A 22,223-nucleotide genomic window follows, 5' to 3' on the forward strand; every position below is an offset into this window, starting at 1 on the left:
AATCAAATAAATACATTGTGGAGTTCAAAAAGTTTTAAAGTGCGTAGGGCTTTCTTTTTTAGAAAGTCTCTGATACTACTAATTCAGTCATCAAATTATTTACTGTCATCATGGCAAAGATAAAATAAATCAGTTATTAAAATGAATTATCAAAACTGTTATATTTAGAAATGTGTTGAAAAAAATCTGCTCTCTGTTAAACAGAATTTGAGTTAAAAATAAAAAAAATAAAAACAAGGGGGCTAATTATTCTGACTTCAACTGTACAGAGTAAAGCCAAAAAGTAAATGTTTTAAAAAATGTAATTTGATCAACTGATTACAGAGAGACATAACAATCTTTGAAAGGATCTTATAAACAAAATAGAAAGCCTCTCTAGATTTATTTATCCATGCTTTTCTTTAGCAGTTTTAGCTAAAAAGATTAAAAAAAAAAACAATAGTTGAACTGATTTTATTAAAAAATTACTATATAGGAGAGATGATAAAAGATTATGAGGAGGGAGGTCTTATATCAATTGACTATAATATAATGAATGGGGCCATTAAACTTAAACGGCTACAATCCTCATTAAAAATGAATCTTTTTTTTTTTTTTTTATATTCCTACAGTTATATTTAAGAAATCTGGTTTAGTTTTGTGTTACAAAATTGTTTTGAACTCCCCATTAAACTTTCTACTTTTCATCAATGAGTATTATATTGGAAACTGATATTTTAACCATAGAAAGACCAAGAGGCGACACTCAATTTACCTTATTCTCTGCGTACAAGTGGGCGCAGCCATTTGTATCTTGGCTCGAGACTTCCCGTCTCATTCACTTTAATTCATTTTTAGACATTAAAAAAGCTCATTACACTGCTTGATGTTGCAAACTGACATTTTTTTATTATATTATTCTACTTAATCTGTATAGTCATGCAAACATTTGTTTGTAGAGCAAGTAGTTTGACTGTTTTCTGCCGTTTAGGATTCCTAGTCATTTCTTCCATAGGCGACTTAATCAGAAGTTCTAAAACAATCGCGAAACAGGTGCACTTCCGCATTTTAGAATAGAGTCTGTGAATGAGTGTGTATGGGTGTTTCCCATTGATGGGTTGCAGCTGGAAGAGCATCCTGCATAAAACATTTGCCAGATAAGTTGGTGGTTCAAGTATTTGCCTTTCAATGTCCGAAGAGGAAACGATAGCAAGCAGCATCTCTATTCTTCTTAGGGGACATAAACTTTTTTTTTTTTTTTCGTGTGATGCTATTTTAATGTTTAAATGCAGACTCTTGGTTGCACAAAAATATCCACAACTGTTTCAATACACAAAGTTCACACATACAATTAATGTCACATGGTTATCTCATTTATTATTTTTGGACTAATACGGTTGTTCGTCGCACACACTTAAATGTGGAATGGTTGTTGATGCCTTCTGAGAATTTCAGAAACTACTGTCCTACGGGGATTGTCATGCACAACCATCACTACCTGTAGTAGACTGAGTATATTCTAGTTGCTGTTGTAGTTGACCACTAGGTGGGGATCTTGTGCAGTGGTTGGGAATAGACCTTTTACGCACTTCCGCATTTTTCGAACGAAAATACGTCAATGTAGTGCATTAGAACTTCCTGTTATCATAGCGGCAGATACGAAAAATGGCAGAGTCGAAGAATCACAGTTTCTGTTGTGTTCCAGGCTGTTCGTCTTCTAACCAAAAACAGCCCTACCTTTTATTTCATTCTTTTCCTGTGGATCCAAACCTAAAACCCAAATGGATACAGGCGATCTGAAGAGAGGAAGGGCATAGTTTTCATGTAAAAACAGGTAGCACCTATGTGTGCAGCCGGCACTTCGCTCCGGATGATTACAGTGGTGGCTGCATCATTCGTCTCCTGAAGAGTGATGTTGTCCCGAGCCTATTCCCTTGGAACAACTTTACAGCTCCTTTGAGAAGGGAGTCAGTATATGACAGAACGTCAGTCTAAACAGCTATGCTGTGAAGATAGCGACATGGTGCAGTAAGGATGGATCACGACTACGTGACACACCCACCTGCATTGATGTAAAGTTGGTTTTATATTCACACATTCGTTCATTTAGAAGTCTCTATATTGTTTACCATGTTACTTTGAATATTCGATCGAAATTAGCATGCAAATATGACTTGAAAACAACATTAACGCTGGTTATTTGACTGTGAACAATGTTGTACTTTGATAGTCATTGGCTGCTAATATGATTTCGCTATTTAGAGTTTGCAAATAATACTTTAAAGAAATTATTTTGTTAAGGGGAAAGTCTGAATGTGCAAATATAAAACCAGCTTTACCTCTATCCCACCTGCAGGTAAGATTGTTCATAGTGTATTTAGTTAATGCTAGTCAACTATGTGTACCGTTATGCATTTCTACCTAAAACAAATTAATGTTAATAATATAAGCTGTTCACGAAACTCAACTAAAAAATAAAATATATTTTTTTAACAATGAAACAATTTATTGCTGTGACATGTAGTAAATACACTTAGTTTTATCATACTAGCATGTGTGGAAGTATTTAAAACAAGTGTGTTACAACTGGCCCTGTGTTAGGTTCTGCCCAGCTCTCCCCTATTTTAATTGCATGTATTTAATTACTTATTTAATTAACTTTGGAAGACAACTCAGGCTCGCCGAAAACACTCTAGCTGCCAGTTCTCCGCCAAAAATACTCATACCGGAACTGGGTTCACACGTTATTGACGTACTTCCGGTTTTTGCGTAAAAGGTCTATACTGTTTGGCAGAGAAAGGACTTGTTACAATGCTGTGCAGTGAGACTGAGTTGTGTCTCCTGAATTTGAAGTGTTTTGTAAAAGTCGGCTGTATTGCTATCCTGCCTTCAGTGTAATTCTTCAAGCTAAGTTATCACATTAGACTACAGAGAACTATCCAGTGAGCAGCAAACAACCATTCATTAAACATTAAACAGAGAGCATCTCTGAACACACAACACATCAAACCTTAAAGCAGATGAGCTACAGCAGCAAAAAAAGAGCACAATGGTGATGCTTCTATCAGGTAAAAACCGTAAAGGCTACAATACACACAGGCTCAACAAAACTGGACGATAGTTGTGTGTAGATGAGTCTTGAGCTTTGCTGCAACATTCAGATGTGATCAAAGTTAAAGCGACATAGCACAGACACAACATGGATGCCTCATATCAATTATTCATGATGTTGCTGGTGGTGTAATTTTTTTTTTCCCTCTTGTTGGCACATTCGAGTATCGACGAAACAAAACAACACAAGTGTTTAAGTTAAGAGATAACCCATTCTGGTCACAATCAGCCACTTTTGAATTATTAGCTTAGATCTATAATCATGTTGACTCATCAACCCTGAATGTAGTCAAACTTCTTGTCTCATTATAATGAGCTCAAGTCAAATCCAGTGTCACACCTGTGTGTATGTGTTATGATTTATGTCAATCAACAGCAGAATACAAACCTAAAGGTCATGAATTTGATTTCCAAGAATTACATGAAACCAGTGGTGTAAATAACTAATTACAAATACTCAAATTACAGTAATTGAGTTATTTTTTTCTCAGGAATTTACGAGGATGTTTTTTTTTTTTTTTTAAATGTGCACTTTTACTTTACCTTGAGTACGTTTTTAGTACTGTATCTGTTCTTTTACTCCACTACTTTCCTTCAACCTGCAGTCACGACTTTGATTTTTCTAATCCCCATAGACAGGAAAAAATAGTCCTGTAATTCCTGTCCAATTCAATCGCACATACTGATAAGGGTAAATTGCATCATAACGAACTACCTCAAGATAATTTTAGCAAACTGTTTTGAAGCATTAAAAGTGTCCAAGAAGATGTCCAAAATCTTTATATGCATTGACAAAGAGACTATTTAGATGTATGTCACTGATGAGAAGATGGCGGATGTTTACTGTATGATAACCGAAATGACCCTTAACACCCAGCAGGCACAAAATGTCAATATGACGTCAGATTGACGTTGTACTATAACATCATGAGGACATTGTATTTTGTTTATAAATGAAAATCGGGTTGACATCAGAACTCAGCGTCAGGTCAATGTCAATGTCCAACCTAAAACCAACCATGTATCAAAGTCCATGTTACAGCTTGACGTTTTGTGGACATTACCACTATGACATCTATCAGCTGTTGGATTTTGATTGCCATACCTGATGAATAATGTCAGTATTTGAAGTCAATATAATGTTAGTTTCAGATGCTGGCTCGACGTTGGATTTTGGTCACTTTCTAACCACTTAAAATCAATCAAATATCAACATCATTTGACTTCATTATTGGACATCATAATAACATTGTCTTTTTCACGGACGGTCGCACGCACATCTGGTTGATCGAAAGTTGCGTATCCATACTTCCGGCTGGAGCAATGGAGTCAGACACGCTATAGTTTTCACTAAAGTTATCTCTCTGAAAACTTTGCCAAAATTTACCATTTACAGCGGATGTTTATTATTTTGTGGACCGACATTCTATTGCTCCACATTTTAAACTTAATAAAGGATATACGTTTTTCCTCAAAAATTGTGTTTTTATTTACGAAGGTGGGTGACGATCCATATGTTAGCATGGTTTAGGAAAGGCTGTTTACATATGTGCGAAATGTACCTTTATCAGAGCGTATGCTCTTAGTTTTAAACTGTTAAGATATATAAGGGAGCTAACATATAATAAATGTTTAAATGTCTGTATAATATGTAAATGTATAATAATTATGCATTCCCTGCTGAAAAATCCAGCTTAAACCAGCCTAGGCTGGTTGGCTGGTTTTAGCTGGTCAACCAGGCTGGTTTTAGAGGGGTTTCCAGCCATTTCCAACCTGGTCTTAGCTGGTCAGGCTGGAAAATGATTAGCTAAAACCAGCTTGACCAGCCTAGTTTAAACTGGACATAGCTGGTTTTGGCTGGGCTCCCAGCCTGGCTAGGTTGGTCAAGCTGGTTTTAGCTGGTCATCTCCCAGCCTGACCAGCTAAGACCAGGCTGGAAATGGCCAAAACCCCTCTAAAACCAGCCTGGTCAACCAGCTAAAACCAGCCAACCAGCCTAGGCTGGTTTAAGCTGTTTTTTTCAGTAGGGAATTGTAATAAATATTTGAAGAGAGGGAACCTGGAGGTATTTCTGTACGTACATGAACATCTTAAGGAAGGGTAACAGGCTTTATTTGACGCATGCACTGTGTAAATGTATAACATATTACTGCTAAAATAAGGCAGTCTGGAATTGTTTGTACATGTTTTTAATCAATGTATTGTTTTCAAGATTCGTCTCCTACATTACATGCTGGCTAGGCGTTGAATTTTAGTCACCTGACATCACAACCTACATCCTCTCTAATATTAACGTCATATGACTGTGTGCCTGCAGGGCAATACCTAGATGCACTACAGAAAGTTACGTTTACACACACATGCACAAATTACATGTAAATGCATCAGCTTTTAACAGCGTAATACTAACTTCTCTTGAGTACTTTTAAAAGGTCTACTTTTTACTCATACTCTACATAATATTTACAACAGATAATTCTTCTCTACTTGCACTACATTTTTAGGCAAGTAATGGTACTTTTACTTAAGTATGATTTTTCAGTACTCTTTCCACCACTGCATGAAACTGTAGATGCATATATCCAGCAAGCGCATATAGTAAACACAAGTTTGATGAAGCAGAAAACAGTCATTTGCAGCTTCAACAGCATCCTCACAATGCCTCTTGTCACATGTTTGATAAAAGCGGCTGGGATATATGGACAGTTGGTGTTGCCAAGCGACAGTTTGAATGCAGGTTTTGCTAATGGATGCATTAGTGTTTAATTATTATTTTAATGTGAAGAACTGAATGGGCTACAAGCAAGCACTGATGAATTTCCGCTTTCTCTTTGTACTTCCTTTCCTTTATCCTCAAGGATCTCTCTTTATCTTCTACCCTGCGTTTTTGTTCTTCTGTAATTGCTTGTGTCCGCTCTCGTCACAAATCCGGTCTCTCGTTCCCTGTGAGAATCACTTAAGATCTTATTCACATCTTCGTCCTTCTAACCCACACACTCTTTTATTAAACATGTGCATCTTCACAGATAAAGTCCTGGTAAACTTCGTTATGTGTATTAAATGAATGCACATAACTTATGGACAGTTGTTTACTGTACATACATTTACAGTTGAAGTCAGAATTATTAGCCCCCCTGTTTATTTTATTCCCCAATTTCTGTTTAACGGAGAGAAGATTTTTTTATCACATTTCTTAACAATAGTTTTAATAACTCATTTCTAATAACTGATTTATTTTATCTTTGCCATGATGACAGTAAATAATATGTGACTAGATATTTTTCAAGACACTTAAAGAATTTTTCAAGTGACATTTAAAGGCTTAACTAGGTTAAGGCAGGTTAGGGTAATTAGACAAAGTGGCTAATAATTTTGACCTTAAAATGGTTATTAAAAATTAAAAACTGCTTTTAATTTAGCTGAAATAAAAACATATAAGACTTTCTCTGGAGGAAAAAATATTATCAGACATACTGTGAAAATGTCCTTCCTCTGAAAAACATCATTTGGGAAATATTTAAAAAAGAAAAAAATTCAGACTTTAACTGTATATACAAACCATCAAGTGTTCGTTTACACACTTACTAAGAATTCTGGCTGCTCTGCTTGTATGTTGTACCAAAACATTACCACAGAATTCTTGTTTTATTGGAAATGCATTTCAGCCTGAGATCATGTAAAGGTGGTGAGATTCTCTGAAAGATTATGGAGCAACAAAATGCCATTGAGCTGTGATATAATACAGATCCTTGGGAGAGTATTATAGGGTGACATTCACTCCTACACAACTGAGCACATGCTGTTCCCCGCTAAACACACATATAAACATACACACACAAGCGTAAATACACTTGAGAGCTCACAGATGCAAAAAAAATGTCTCTGTTTAGTCCAAGAACATTCTGTGCTTTTTGCTTATTTGCTCCAATATGACTATTGTATAGAACATTTAAAAGCTAATGCGTCATTATTAATGGTATGAAACATGTTTGTCAGATTGAGCTGTGTCTTAAAAATTAACTTAATGTGTTGTTTAATAAATATACTGGATATAGACATGAGTCTTCATAGCACATGGCAGCCTTATAGGGTCATTTTAATGCTGCTTAGACAAAATAAAACAGTCTGAAATGAACGAATGCAGTTGATGATGCAAATCAACAATGTTTTTTACTTAATATATTTAATATTTAAATTTATATTTAATATTTAATTTTATTGATTCTCCAGTTACACTTTAAAACTTCATGGTCATTTTCTGGAAATATTTGTTTATGAAAATGATAAATGTTTGTTATATATTAGTGGTTATTAATATGTTAATAACCATTAATATATAGGTTATTCACATATAATTGAATATTTTATTAATATTACTATAAATGTTAGTAAGTTATATTATTATTATTAATATTAATAATAATAATAATTAAAGCTGCAAGCAGTGATGAAAAAGACCTCGCACCCACGCTCACTACCGCCCGGTGGCTTTAGTATAACAGAAAACAGTGGACAATACAAATTAAAGCTGGGCTGGGCGATATGACAAAAATTCAATTTCAGTTAGTTATTTTTCATATTGAACAGTGCAGTTTATATTTCAATATCAGTTGTTAATGCTTCCATATTTAAAGAGTACCCCAACAACGACTGAAACCACAAAAATAAGAGGGTCCATTACATGGTGGCCAAATTCAGTGCATCTCTAATAACAGCACACTTTAACATTCCCATTGGTACACATTTGTGATGTGTGATTGGCTCTTAGATCAATATACAATAAAAAAAACTAATGAGCTTATTATTGTTATCGGCATAAATTGGATCGCAATTCGGTATTATATCGGTTATCGGCCCAGCACTAAAGCTGATAAATTTGAAAAACCAACACAATCTCACGGCAATTCGTAACTTTTGATTTAGTGGCTAACTCGCATGAATAAATTTTATCTAATTTGTACTATTTAGTTTGTTTTGCTCATCTCCCCATTACGGTTGGGGTTAGGGGTGGGGTTAGGTGCCACACCTTCTTTTTAAAATCTTACATTTTCGTACGACTTCGTACGAATTAGCCAATAAACTGTTAAAACGTAAAATACTTACGTTTCCTCATGAGATCAGGCTAAAAAGCAGGTGGCTGTCTTCAGCAGAGGAATGTCATCAAACCTGTGAATTTTTAGGCAGATGAGACAGTGTGAGACATTGTGTGGCGGACACTCCCTTTGATGAATTTCACATCACAAAGGCTTATTAGACTGATTGAATTTGCATTTGATAAGATAAAATTTCTAGAAAGTTTAAGGTAAAATATGTATTTTCCTGTTGCCAGCAGGTGACGCTAGAACTGACCCTCAATATTGGCATTTCAACGTGTTCAGGTCAGGACTCTTATCAAAAGTTTGGATTTTGAGGCACATCCGACAATGTATGCCTACGTTTTTAAGGCCCACACAGACATGCCCTTTGACAAAAATTCTAGATCTTCACGATTTAACATCGCCGAGCCATCCGCCGAGCGGATGACAATACCCAATTTTGGTGTTGATCTGAAAAAATCCCTAGGAAGTGTTTAATAAAGAAGGCCTAGAAATGGCAAATACTTTGTTAATAATATCTGACTTCCTGTCGAATTTTGGATTTCTCTCCAGGAGACTGTTTTGTAGGTTTTGGCATGTTTGATGTGTGTGGCAATTTTTGCAAGTGTGCGTAAAATGTTTATTGTGGTGAACTTGAACTTGATTGTTTATAGGTGGCGCCGTCGAGCCCTTTAGCCACACTCACTTCTGAAATGCATATCAAGTGTAAATTTTCGCAAATTTTGGGTGTGTGCACAAATTTTGTGAGTGTTTGTGCATGTTTAGACCCTCAAAAATGCGATTCATTCTGGAATGAAATAATAATACGAAAAAACAAAGCAATTTCATTAGGGCCTAAACACCAGTGCTCAGTCCCTAATAATATTGTTATTATCACTGAAACTAAGTGATATGCCTCGGAGAAACTATTAATGTATGTCTTTTTATATAACTACATATTAGGAAATGTGACAGTGTAACAGAACACTCTCGGAAATAAAGATACAAATTCTGTTACTGGGACGGTCCTTTGTCAGTCATTCATTAATTTATTTTCTTTTTGGCTTAGTCCCTTTATTAATCTGGTGAGCGGAATGAACCGCCAACTTATCCAGCATATGTTTTATGCAGCGGATGTCCTTTCAGCAGCAACCCATCTCTGGGACACATCTTCATTCACAACGGACAATTTAGCCTACTCAATTCACCTGTACCGCATGTCATTAGACTGTGGGGGAAACCGGAGCACCCAGAGTAAACCCACGCGAACGCAGGGAGAGCAAACTCCACACAGAAACGCCAACTAACCCAGCCGAGGTTAGTTACTTTGTCAAAAAGTACAATTTTGCATTTTAAAGGGTCAATATTGGTACCATAAAGGTACATGTTAGTACCTAAAAATCTAATAAGGAGCACTGTTTTTTTTTTACTGTACTAATATGCTCTTTAAGTTACAAAATGTCTCTTGTTTAATTCTAAAAGTATATTGAACAAACATCATTCTGCGAAAGCATGTTATTTTAATTTTAAAAAGGAAAACATAGCAGAAATCATGTTCCTGTTTATAGCACATATAAAAATTAAATCAGTCTCTAAGTATTAAATAGAGCTGTTTAAGCTGTTCCTGATTGAACCTGTAATGGGGTATATGCACACTGACTTTTATTTCAGTCAGCCAGTCTCATGATGTCTGATGATTTCTGGTCATCCCATTCAAAATCGCCTCATTTAAGATCTGATTAAAAAAAAAAAAAAAAAAACAGATCATCACTGCCCGGCTGAGATATGAAATAAAAGGAGTCTCAGACCGAACAAAAAGCGCAGCATTAAATAAAATTTTTTTCCATGCCATGTCTTTAAAATATGGAAATTAATTATACCCCAGTATTTTCAATGGAGTTTTTGCGCTAGCCTTCTTCTAATGACAGTGCCAGTGTTTAAATGGTCTTTCGTCTCTTTTTATGCTTTAACAACTAAATGGACGCTGAAGTCTATTACCTGGTTGTATTTGAATCACATTACAACATTGATGCTGTAAAAGGAACAGTATGAAATTAAAAATAATCACATTAAGCTTTCACTGGAAGTTCATCTTTGGCTAAAAAAAAACAAAGAATAGCCCATTAATACAATGAAAATAAATGTAAAATAAAAGTCAAATGTGTAAAATAATTTTTATTATAATAATAGTATTAATAATAATAATATTATATCCATAACAAATCACATGGGTGAAATAAGAAAAATGGTTTTCAAGTAGCAAATCAATAAAAGTGTAATAGTTTCCCACTTTTCTGTAAAAACATGTAATTCATTTAATTTCCCTCCAAATTTTAACCATGACTTACAGCAATAAAATGCCATTCGGCGTAACAATAACCAAATAACCAAAAATCTTATCAAATGTACAGTTGAAGTCAGAATTATTAGCCCTCCTGTTTATTTTTACCCCCAATTTCTGTTTAAAGAATAGTTTTCAACACATTTCTGAAAATAATATTTTACTAGATATTTATCAAGACACTTCTACACATCTTACAGTGACATTTAAAGGCTTAACTTGGTTAATAAGGTTAACTTTAGGGTAATTAGGCAAGTTATTGTGTATTAAAGGTTTGTTCTGTAGACTATATAAGATATAGCTTAAAGATGCTAATAATATTGACCTTAAAATGTTTTTTTTAAATATTAAAGCTGCTTTTATTCTAGCCAAACTAAAACATTCTCCAGAAGAAAAATATTATCAGACATACCGTGAAAATTTCCTTGCTCTATTAAACTTAATTTAGGATATTATTGAAAAGAAAGAAAAATCAAAGGGGTTTAATAATTCTGACTATAACTTTATTTACATTATCTAATCATTTGATTACATTTGAAGACTCTCTGACACAATCTATCAGATGTAATTAATTCTCACACTGTATTAACTGCACATAAGGTTATAACCAGGCTATTACTTGAGCATATTTAAGATGACTGGGCATGTCTGCCACCAGCGCTTGGAAATATGTGACGTCACTCGCAGTAAGGTAATTCCACAACGCTGTGACGCAACTGCCCTTATTAGGACAGATTCGTCATACAACCGATTATAAGCTAATACTAGGCCAGCGAATGCCTGTTGCTCCACTGGCTGAAAAGTGCATGGGCGGAACGGCAATTTCAACACCGAGTAATAAAGCGTAGCCATGATAAATCCCTGCAAGTAGCTTTGGTTTTTCTCTCAAAATATCCGTCAACATATGGAGGAAAATACCGTTTAACGTGGATATACATTTGGTATGGAGATTTCTGAACGAACCTGCTCCTCTGAAGGCGAAATATTCGATTCCATCAGGTGAGCATATTTAGACATAATCAGAAGTACATAATAAATGTGCATAGTTTTCATTGTATAACCAACCGTGCAAACGCGATAATTTTCATGACATTTCCTTTGCTTTTGCCTCTGTTTCAGCCAGGTCGAAATGCAGAGATCCAAAAGCCCTTTCATCGCCACTGTCAATGCAGTCGCGTCGCGGCAGGAGCTGCGGTGGATCATCGAGCCGGTGATGCAGAGTGAGAGCCTGGACCACAGCAAAGGAGATGCACAGGTAAAATACGCACAATATAACACAGTATATAGTGGCGTTTTACTATTATTTAGGGTTGTTTTTTTTTCGAAGTTAATTTATGTAAAGATTGATAATTTTTTTTTATAAACGACTTCATAAACAATATGCTGTTTTGTCAACAAATATTGCAGTATTACATTGGATAAAATTGTTATAACAATGACATTATTCATTCATTTTCTTTTCGGCTTAACCCCTTTATTAATCTGGGGTGACACCACAGTAGAATGAACCGCCAACATATCCAGCATATGTTTTACACAGCAGATGCCCTCACATCTGCAACTCATCTCTGGAAAACACCCATACACACTCATGCACTACGGACAATTTACCTAATTCACATGTAAAAACAAAATGTTGTCTGCAAAATTGTTGCAAACAATCTATTTGTGTTAAATTTAAACAAATAAATTTAATTGAATAAAATTCTTCTTAATTTGTTTGTTTGTTTAAATTCTCTCCAAATAAATTGTTACAGCCACTTAACATAAAAAAAAAATTGTAAATCCAAGGAATCATTACTGAATAATTTTTTTCAGTGATGCCTTTGGACTGTGGGGGAAACCAGAGCACAAGGAGGAAACCCACTTGAACGCAGAGAGAACATGACAGTGACTTTAAATAAACTCAATTTTCTGAAGATGTAAATAGACTAAAAGATTATTGTAATACATTTTTACAGGAAAATATTATTTCAGACGTTCCACATTCTGCATTATGGCCAACTGCGCTAGATGGCCACTATATCCCTGCAGAATTGAGCTCTAATTCTAATAAAACACAACTGCCTGTAGCTTTCTAGTGATCTTGAAGACATTGGACGCATCTCAATCAGCTCCCTAACTCTAGAGTAGGGCCAGACAGAATCTGCAGACATTTTTAGCTATTTCTGTGCAGAATTTTGTAAAAAATAAATGAATTTAAAAATTAAGGCAAAGCAAACCCTATTGGATCCACTTATTTGGTATATATGAAGCAGGTCTCTAACAGGCCCGTAGCCAGGGCAGGGGTATAGTTCGAAAGACTCACCTCTCACTGACAAAGGCCCAGATTTTGTCGCATACACAAGCTCATTTGTGCTATTTTGACTGCTATACTATAATAGCTTATGAAAATAACTATGGAAGAACGTTTTAAGACCAAGCAGAATCCTCTTTTGGCTGTCGCTTCAGTGTGACTGAGGAAAGCGGAATGTGCTGGCCAGTTTGAGTTTGACTGATAATTGACAATAGGCTAGTTTTTAATTTAAAACTTGAACAGCATCATTTTCCCCTAATGATATAGGTAATAAATTTTGTATTTGAAAACTAAGTATTATTTTCATATTTGTTTATTTCTAAATCTTTAACAAATGTTATTGGTACATAAAAAATGTGGTTGATGACCATCTGACAAGCTAATCTGGCAAAGAATAGTGCTTAAAAAGTATTCAAACCTCATATTAGATAGAAAACAAGGCTAATATCTGCAAAAAAGGTCCATATTTTATTTAAAAAAAAAAGAACCACCAAGCTAACTACGGGCCTATACAATCTACCAAAAGACAGAAAATATTGCTTTACAAACTGTATGGTAAATAAATAATATGAACATTTTCATATTTGTTAATAATATTACTGAAATCAATTTAAAAACAAGTTTTTATACATATTTACACAAGTAAATAAACATACTCTGCGAAAATCTGCAGATTTCTGCTTGTGCAGATTCCATTTGAGCCTACCCAAGAGAAAGTAGATCAATAATAACCACATAATAAATAATAAAAATACATAATACATAATAAACCACATTAGAACTAATATCTTTCATATATTAGTTAGTAGTTGTCAATAATTTAATAACCCTTAATATTTAATAACTATTGTAATAGGTTATTCATAAGAATTTTAGTAAGTTTTGATTATTTTTATTAGTAGTAATAATTCATTCATTCATTTTTTTTTCGGCTTAGTCCCTTCATTAATCTGGGGTTGCCACAGCGGAATGAACCGCCAACTAATCCAGCATTTGTTTTACCCAGCCGCAACACGTCACTGGGAAACACACACACTCATTCACACAATCACTCATACACTACAGTCAATTTTAGCATACCCATGTCTTTGGACTGTTGGGGAAACCGGAGCAGACACAGGGAGAACACGCAGACTCCACACAGAAATGCCAACTGACCCAGCTGAGGCTAGAACCAGCAACCGTCTTGCTGTGAGCTGAACAGGCTACCTACTGCACCACCGCATCGCCCCAGTAATAATCCTCATGAGCTGCCTCAATCCAAGTAATGCGTCCTCATTGTACAACAGCAAAACTGGAGATAATAAACAACATCAGAATTAGAATCTTTCATATAATTTTAAGAATAGGGCACTAAAGCTAAATAATTAGATTGTTATACCAGCAACATTAAGCATTGAAATTGACAATTCATTGCATTAAACAATTATAAATGTTTGCTGGATTGTTTTTAACTTGTGCAGCTATTTTCTTCATGTGAAATATATACAAATAAATGTTTCTTTTAAAAAAAAATCTCTAGTTTGTCATTATAATTGATGATTGGTTAAAGCGATTCATGTTTCTCACTTCCGAACTTCTGTTTCGGGAAGCTCTGATTTTCACAGTGCATTGTGGGACTTTTCAGGAAGCAAACATTTCAGTGCACTGAAGAATTTTGCGACTGAGACAAATAAATCATAAATAGCACATCAAAGAGCTGACTAGCTGATCAGTGCCCTGAGTACTGAACGAGGGAACTGATTGAGACACACCCATTGATTAGCTTGTTCAAGTGTTGTTGCTTACTGTGCGTTCACAACGAAGGCGGGGAGAGTATCAAAGTTCTCACTGGATGCCCTGGCAACAACGTTGTCTGCCTACACATCTTCAGCGACGAGAGCATCAAAATTAGCTACATTAATCTTGTATTGAGGGGCCATGGCAACATATCAGCAAATCACTTACATTCTCGCATAAAAAAAACTTGTGTGTGGTGTGGCATTGCTCCACTCACCCAATATGTTTCCATATGTCTGAAATACTCTAAAGCAGCAATACTGTTTTGTACTGTCATTATAGTTAGCTCAAGCTTCCCATTATAGCAGCTTGCTTTTCCACGGCGAAACACTAAGGTTTGTCAGGTTACCACAAACCCGCCTTTCGACAAAAACTACATCCTGATTGTTTGCCGCCGAACCGCATCATAGCTCATTACCATAAAGATGACTTGATTTTAACTCTCCTTGATACCCACACCAGCGTGGAGGTGTCATACCACGTCAACTCTTACTGCCTTCGGTAAAAACGCACAGTTAGGGTTTGGGCAAAACTACACTGAACAATGGCTGAAGTTGTCCGTCTCATGGTCATGGTCATGGTCAGCAAAAAATCTGAGCTACTACAGTATAAGCTATGGCTTTAAAATTACGGGTGTTAAGACACCCAATCCGCTTGTTAAGTGGTGACGTGTTTGTGACGTATGTAATACTGTTTCCGGATCCAAGCCGCCATTCATTTGAGTGGAGAAATCATTCGTTTATGATCGCGTTTTATTCCTATCACACATTAAAGTTAATTTTACATAAAGTCATAGTGTACACAACAATCTCTGGGCTTGCTGCATAACAAATACCAAAATTTTTACAATTTATAAAACAATGAATCACTTTCTGGCCATCGGATATTAGGCATGGACATATATATTTCGATCGTGACTTTCGAAAGTATTAAATCGCTTTGTAAACGTTTATTATTACCATTTCATGAATCTCCCCATTCAGTTGAATGGAGCGCTTGGACCCGGAAGCCACTCCGCGTGACGTCACACTTAACAAGCGGATGTGTGCCAAAAAAGTCTTCATCCCACCATTACACCACCAGCAGCTAGAACTTCTGACAAAGCAGGACGGACTCTATACCATCTAAATATTGCGGCAGAAATCAAGACTTATCAGACTTTTCCCAATCTTCTACTGTCAAATTTTGGCGAGTCTGTGTAAACTGTAGCCTCAGTTTGCAGTTTTTATCTAACAGTCCATAACCCGATGTGCTCTTCAAGGTTACATCTGTTTTGTGTTCAGATATGCTCTATTGCAGACCTTTGTTGTAAGTGGTAAACTGACTAATTGTTGCCTTTGTATCAGCTTAACCAATCTGACCAATCACCTCTAAACTCTGACATCAAAAAAGGCATTTTCGCCCACAAAACTGCTGCTCACTGGATATTATATCTTTTTCCAACCATTCTCTGTATCCTAATGATGGTTGCATCAATCCCAGTCTATCAGCATTTTTAAAAAAAATCTAAAATCAGCATGTTATATGCCAACAACCAAGCCATATTCAAAGTCACCTTTTTTCCTTGGTTTGACATTCAGCAGATCTTCTAGACCCCATCTATGTACATGCTTAAATGTATTGAGTTGCTGCCATATCATTAGTTAGAGTGTCTAAAAATATAGTGATGTTGATGTATTGCTTACTGCATTATCAGCTCAGTCCGGATGAAGAGGAAAAGAGGAGACGGAGAAGAGAGCGAAACAAGATGGCTGCTGCCAAATGCCGCAACCGCAGAAAAGAGCTTACTGACCTTCTTCAGGAGGTGCCAGCTTTCCCATTTACTTAGGGTGTTGACTATTTATGACAGCACATCTTGTATGTCCAGTTTTACTCAAGACTTTTTTAAGAATGACATATGATGAATGAATCACTCAGGTAAAATGAATGCTTTCATAGTTTCAAACAAAACAAGAACTCAACTGGATAATCTAGCATTGTGCTCTGTTTCAGGCAATCTGGTAACGTTGCGTAATTAGCAGCAGAACATGCCAATGAGAACCAGATGTGTGTTTGTTTTCAGGAGAGCGAGCGGCTGTACATGGAGCAGGTCGGGCTGCAGAAGCAGGTGAGCAGCCTGCAACAGGAGAAGGAGCAGCTGAAAATGCTGCTAGCATCGCATGCGTCCATCTGCACACTGGACAAATCTATTTCCTTAGACAACTTTCAGTCGAAAGACATCTTACCATCCAGAACTGCAGTCACAATAAAACAGGAGCCTCTGGATGGCATAAGTACATCAAGACATTTTGGACTCCAGCAAGCAGTGGAACTGACAGAGGAAGGCCCTAATGAAGGCCCTAATTTACACTAAAGGCTGGTTTAAACTTGTGCGTTGAGTGATCACCATGACACACGGCGCATGACTTGAGCGTAGTCGTGCATTTATACTTCTGCTTTCTTTTTGTGCTGCAATAACACCTCTGAAACACTAGCTGGCTGCAGGTTTTTTTATGTTGCTCTGTGTTGAGTTTCTTTACGAATTTCTTTTACTTTTCTGAACGCTACCTTAATGTACAAGTAGCTAAAACTGACTTATTATGAGGTGGGAACCGGCAGACGTGCAACAACTTTAATCATTAGGTAAACACAAAATAAAAGTTTCCAAATGGAGCTCCTTCTAGGGACTAGACACTAGTAAACACTTGATCCAATGGGTTTGTGCAGCTCTCAGCCCCACCCACACACATCAGTGTTACAAAGCCGACCGATCGGAGCTTGCGCTACGGATAACATTGTGTAGTTACATTTTTTGAGAGCATCGGCGTCAGCCACAATGAGGGGTATGCAAACATGTGAAGCCTGCGACGGACCATACACATGCGCTCGACGCGAAAGTATAAATCAGCTTTGAGGTGCCACTGGTTTACACTGGTGTGCTTTATTTTAAAATGGCGTTTTAGATTGAAAATATTTCACTTCCAGGAAATGAGACTAGAATATTGTGGAGAGTTGCATCTCTGTTTTAAAAAGTTAGTTTTTCAGCCGGTCTACATTGAAACACCAGCATTTATTAACAAAAACATTTTCTTTGTCATTTTTGTAATGCTACATTTTTGTAGCGTTGAAGATGCCTGAGTAGTGTGTATGCAACCCAGGCTCATTCTGGAAACGTAGCCCCGCGAACGTTTCTGGAGGCCGTGAAATACATCCCGGGAGGTATGTATTTGTGCAGTTTTTGTTTTCGCGAATCCATGCATGCTTCTTCGCATCTTAAACGCCTCTCGCGAGCACGCGCCATTCGCGCCCGCTCTGTTCTCGCGTAAAACCACCAGAGGCCGCTGTCGAACGACCGTCTGTCCGACTAACTGACTGCATGATTGACTGGGCGGCCGGCCAATCGGCGAAGAGGAGCAGCGTCACACCGCCCCGTAGTGTTCGCTTGAAAAAATTAAATGCAGCCATATGTACCTCCGGCCATGTAAATCACGGCCTCCAAAAACCTTCGCCAGGCTACGTTTTTAGAATGAGCCTGGGTTGTGTGGATGCCACATTTAAACATAACAAAACTTGCACATTTTAAAATAAATATACATTAGCATAAATGGCATCTATAGGGAATCACACACTGGACGCTACACAAAGCTTCTTTTAAAATTTTATACAATGTTTTCTATGAGGACACACATATGGGAGGCACCATTTTGCATCTGTTTGCATTGCTTACAGGCAAGTTTATTTATATAGCACATTTCATACAAAATGATAATTCAAAGTGCTTTACATAAACAAAATAAAAGAAACAAGAAAAAAAGATTAAAACAGTTTAAAATTATTAAAAATAGATTAAAATGTTTTAAAGGAATGAAAAAGCAAAGAAACACAATAATATGATTTGTTGGACGTAGCACAGTGCTCATTCAGTAAAGGCACAGCTAAACAGATGTATTTTCAGTCTGGATTTGAATGTAAATAATGTTGGAGCACATCTGATTATTTCTGAAAGCTGATTCCAGCAGCAGGGGGAGCAGTAGCTGAAGGTTGATTCACCCTGCTTTGAATGAGCTCTTGGAATTTCTCATTTACTTGATCCTAATGTTTGGAGCGATCTGTTAGGTTTGTATTGAATTGAATTGTATTGACATATAGAAAACAATGTAAATATGAGCCATAGTGCGGCGCAGCACGGCGTGTCTGGTGTGCGACCCACTTAAGACTGTTTATCTGTAAACAGAAAACTCTTTTCTGCATTTGAGACATTATCTAAACAACATTTTGGGGATCTGAAGTTCGAAAATGTGTTACAAAATGCAATTAGCATCATTTACATCTTTCAAGCTTCTAAAATTCTGTGAAATCATGTGTATTACATGTTCAGACTATATGCAAAATCCTGAAGTTGACAACTATAACAACTACAGAACTGAATGTGTGATGATGTGTAAGGTTTCTTTACAAAGTGCCATCGCCACCTACTGGCCTGGCATGCATAAAACTTAAATTCAGTCATTTTCACAGATCTGTGTGAATGGGATTCGTCGTCACAAATGTTCCCATTTTAAAAGTACTGTACATTGTTGTCGTGTAAACTTACCCTGAGTGTGGTGAAGAAGATACACTGGTGCTTTCAGTGTCTTATATTTACAGTGTCTCTGTAAATACCTTGTTACTATTACACAAAAGTCACTCTGTGTCAAACTTTTCCAGTGGTAAGCAACTACTTCTGCTGCTTTATGATAATAATATTTCCTTATCTGTCTTGTGCAATACTATAAAGTTACTACGTCTATTATAAAATGTATTTGTCTTTGAAACAGCGATGATATTTTGTAAAAGTTATTGTTAAATATTTGTATTTTGAACTGTGGCCAGACTCTAAATGTAAAAATACAAAACAAGGGCTTGACAATAAGAACAACCAAATGCTTACTATATTGAACATGAGTTGCCAAGGCTGTGTTATCCATTTGTCTTAAGAGTTAATGATTTGTGATAGTTAAAAATGGTATGAAAATTACGTATCTAGATTTTTCATAATAAATAATGTAAAGATCAAGAGAAATGTATATCTGTTTTAACATGTTTGAATTATAAACTGAACTATAATAATTTATTAAATCTATCACAGAAATATAAACTTTGTGTTGAGTAAATTATTGTCTGAGTTGTTCTTTTATGTTTTAGAGTTATGTGTGTCATAATGTTGGCGGATAGACGATAGCATCCTGCAAAGATATCGCCAAGAGCTTAAACCTATGACGATTTTAAAGATGATATTTAGCTCGATTCGCATTAATGTAGATCTATTGCATGTTTTAAGTGCATTATTGAATAAAATGAATAGTATTATTATTTTTAAACATCGTCATTAATAATAAACTAACTACAAATAATATGACAGCTTCAGCTGTTCACATCAACATCACCTGACTGAAAATGTATTATTATTTATTACATTTTTTTTTTAAATCAGCCGAAAGGTCATTAAATATCTTTAGATGGTTAAATATATAATAATCAAATATTATATACATAAACGTAACACTGCCACGCCCCCATGCAATAGTATCGTGTATCGGCGATCTCACAGGGGGACGATATGACTAGTGTGTCAGCAAGTTTTAAACAGAAGCTAAAAAACTTTTAAGGTGCAGCTTAGGTTCTACACTTATATTCAAAACTATTAGCCCCCTTGAATTATTAGTCTCCGTTTATTTTTTTCTCCGATTTCTGTTTAACGGAGAGAAGATTTTTTTTTTCAACACATTTCTAAATTTAATAGTTTTAATAGCTAAAAATAATTTCTAGTAACTGATTTATTTTATCTTTGTCATGATGACAGTAAATAATAGTTGACTAGATATTCTTAAGACACTTCTATACAGCTTAAAGTGATGTTTAAAGGTTTAACTAGGTTAATTAGGTTAACTAGGCGGGTTAGGGTAATTAGGCAAGTTATTGTAAACAAAATATAGCTTAAAGGGGCTAAAAAATTTGTCCTTAAAATGGTGATTAAAAAATTAAAAACTGCTTTTTTTCATGCCAGAATAAAATAAATAAGACTTACTCCAGAAGAAAAAAATATTATCAGACATACTGTGAAAATTTTCTTGTTCTGTTAATCATAATTTGGGAAATATTTAAAAAAAGAAAAAAAAATCTAAGGTGGGGTTATTATTCTGACGTTAACTGTTTATAACTATTATAATAATGTGGTCTGAAAACATAATAATTTATTGTATTACATAAAGATAGTTGCAAATTATTTTTCATTATTATAATGTATTTATTTTTACAGAAAAGAGATGTTTCAGGACAAGTTAAAAAAATAAATAAATCAGACATGTTTTACTCGCCCTCATGTTATTCCAAATTTGTATGACTTTCTTTATTCTGCTAAAGACGTTGAAGAATGGAGAAAAAAGTTTGTCTGTATAATGAAAGTCAATGGGGGCCAAATTAGACCCATTCACTAAAAAAAAGAAAATTAGGTTTTTAAAACATATCTGATTCACAGTACAGAAGAAAGATAATCATATCCGTAATATTTTCCCATTCATGGGTGAACTATCACTTTAAGCACGACAGCTTAAACTTACACGTACTGTAACAAGATTCAACATGCCACAAGGCTATTTTGACATCTCCGCAGGAGTGGCATTGCTCAGGCATGCATGGAGAGCCCCTCGTTCCCATCCCGTTACAAAAGGAGGAGGATTTCCACTCTGCTGTGGGCATGAGTTCCTGTTTGGGATCTGGGAACCTGACTTTCAATTCACAGAGTCCTGCACCTTTTCTTTTTAAAGGTCACAGGATATTGTGAAAAAAAATCCCCGAACTTGTTATAGGTTTCTTCAGGTGTGAAGGGTCTGGTGTTTATATGGAAAAGAAACTTTGCGCAGCATTTCTTTTAAAATCAGATACGGTTACGCAAACAGTACATCTCCTACTATATAAAGTAGGTCTATCTTACTCAGTAAGAAGAAAGGAAACAATTTCAGCATCTTTATATTAACCCTAATATACTTATTACTCATTTAATAATCAATGTGAGGGAAAAAAAAAGGAATTAACTGAGGGCAGGTTTACACAATAGGGCTACTAAAAATTTAAAGAATCATTAACATTTGTGTAAAGCTTTTAAGACAAAAACTTGAAGATTTTTAAAAATGATTGAAAACTATATTATGAAACACAAGCAATTTACATCTCTCCACACATACTGTATGTTTCTGCAGTCTGCAATTGTTGTTTTGGTTTTCAAAAACTCTGGATTGACTATAAACTGAACCTGTAATTTACATGTGCATGTCATCGTTTTCACTAAATCCCATTTTTAGGTTTACACAGAACCGAGTTAAAGCTATAATGTTTAAGCACTTGCTATATTTAATTTTATTCAATATTGCATTTATTATATATATATATATATATATATATATATATATATATATATATATATATATATATATATATATATATATATATATATATATATATAGTGTGTGTGTAAACTCTAGTCTTTATTCTTATCCAAACAAAGGAATGACGATACAAAAGGAAAGGAAAAATGTAAATACACAGGTTCCAGACTGTAACTGAAGCCCTAACACAACTGGAAATACATAAATGAAACTAATTCCACACAAAGGGGTAAATAAAT

The 22,223-nt window shown here is 35.5% G+C and overlaps 1 protein-coding gene across 3 annotated transcripts; it reads left to right on the forward strand.

The window, feature by feature from the left end:
• The first annotated feature begins 10,524 nt into the window (after nucleotides 1-10,524).
• fosl2l (fos-like antigen 2 like) lies at nucleotides 10,525-20,274 on the forward strand. Of its 3 annotated transcripts, XR_015518158.1 has the most exons (6): nucleotides 10,736-11,505; nucleotides 11,626-11,761; nucleotides 16,278-16,385; nucleotides 16,644-17,475; nucleotides 17,524-17,698; nucleotides 18,092-19,715. XR_015518158.1 is itself a non-coding variant. In XM_087298041.1 (4 exons), exons 1-4 carry the CDS (start codon nucleotides 11,450-11,452, stop codon nucleotides 16,932-16,934), a joined length of 591 nt encoding a protein of 196 aa, XP_087154167.1. In that variant the 5' UTR covers nucleotides 11,067-11,449; the 3' UTR covers nucleotides 16,935-17,705. The 3 variants fall into 3 exon arrangements, 1 of the variants encoding a protein (XP_087154167.1); XR_015518157.1 differs by having other exon boundaries at nucleotides 10,525-11,505; nucleotides 17,524-20,274; XM_087298041.1 differs by lacking the exon at nucleotides 18,092-19,715 and having other exon boundaries at nucleotides 11,067-11,505; nucleotides 16,644-17,705.
• Nucleotides 20,275-22,223: the final 1,949 nt, after the last annotated feature.

The sequence above is a fragment of the Danio rerio genome, chromosome 20, assembly GCF_052040795.2.
Source record: "Danio rerio strain M-AB ecotype USA chromosome 20, GRCz13ab, whole genome shotgun sequence".
Lineage (NCBI taxonomy): Eukaryota > Metazoa > Chordata > Actinopteri > Cypriniformes > Danionidae > Danio > Danio rerio.

Excerpts from the sequence above, each read along its gene's own strand:
- fosl2l (XM_087298041.1), top strand. The coding sequence starts at position 11,450 with ATGGAGATTTCTGAACGAACCTGCTCCTCTGAAGGCGAAATATTCGAT. Across the intron at positions 11,506-11,625 it reads GAAATATTCGATTCCATCAG|CCAGGTCGAAATGCAGAGAT; the intron begins GTGAGCATATTT and ends CCTCTGTTTCAG. Across the intron at positions 16,386-16,643 it reads TTACTGACCTTCTTCAGGAG|GAGAGCGAGCGGCTGTACAT; the intron begins GTGCCAGCTTTC and ends GTTTGTTTTCAG.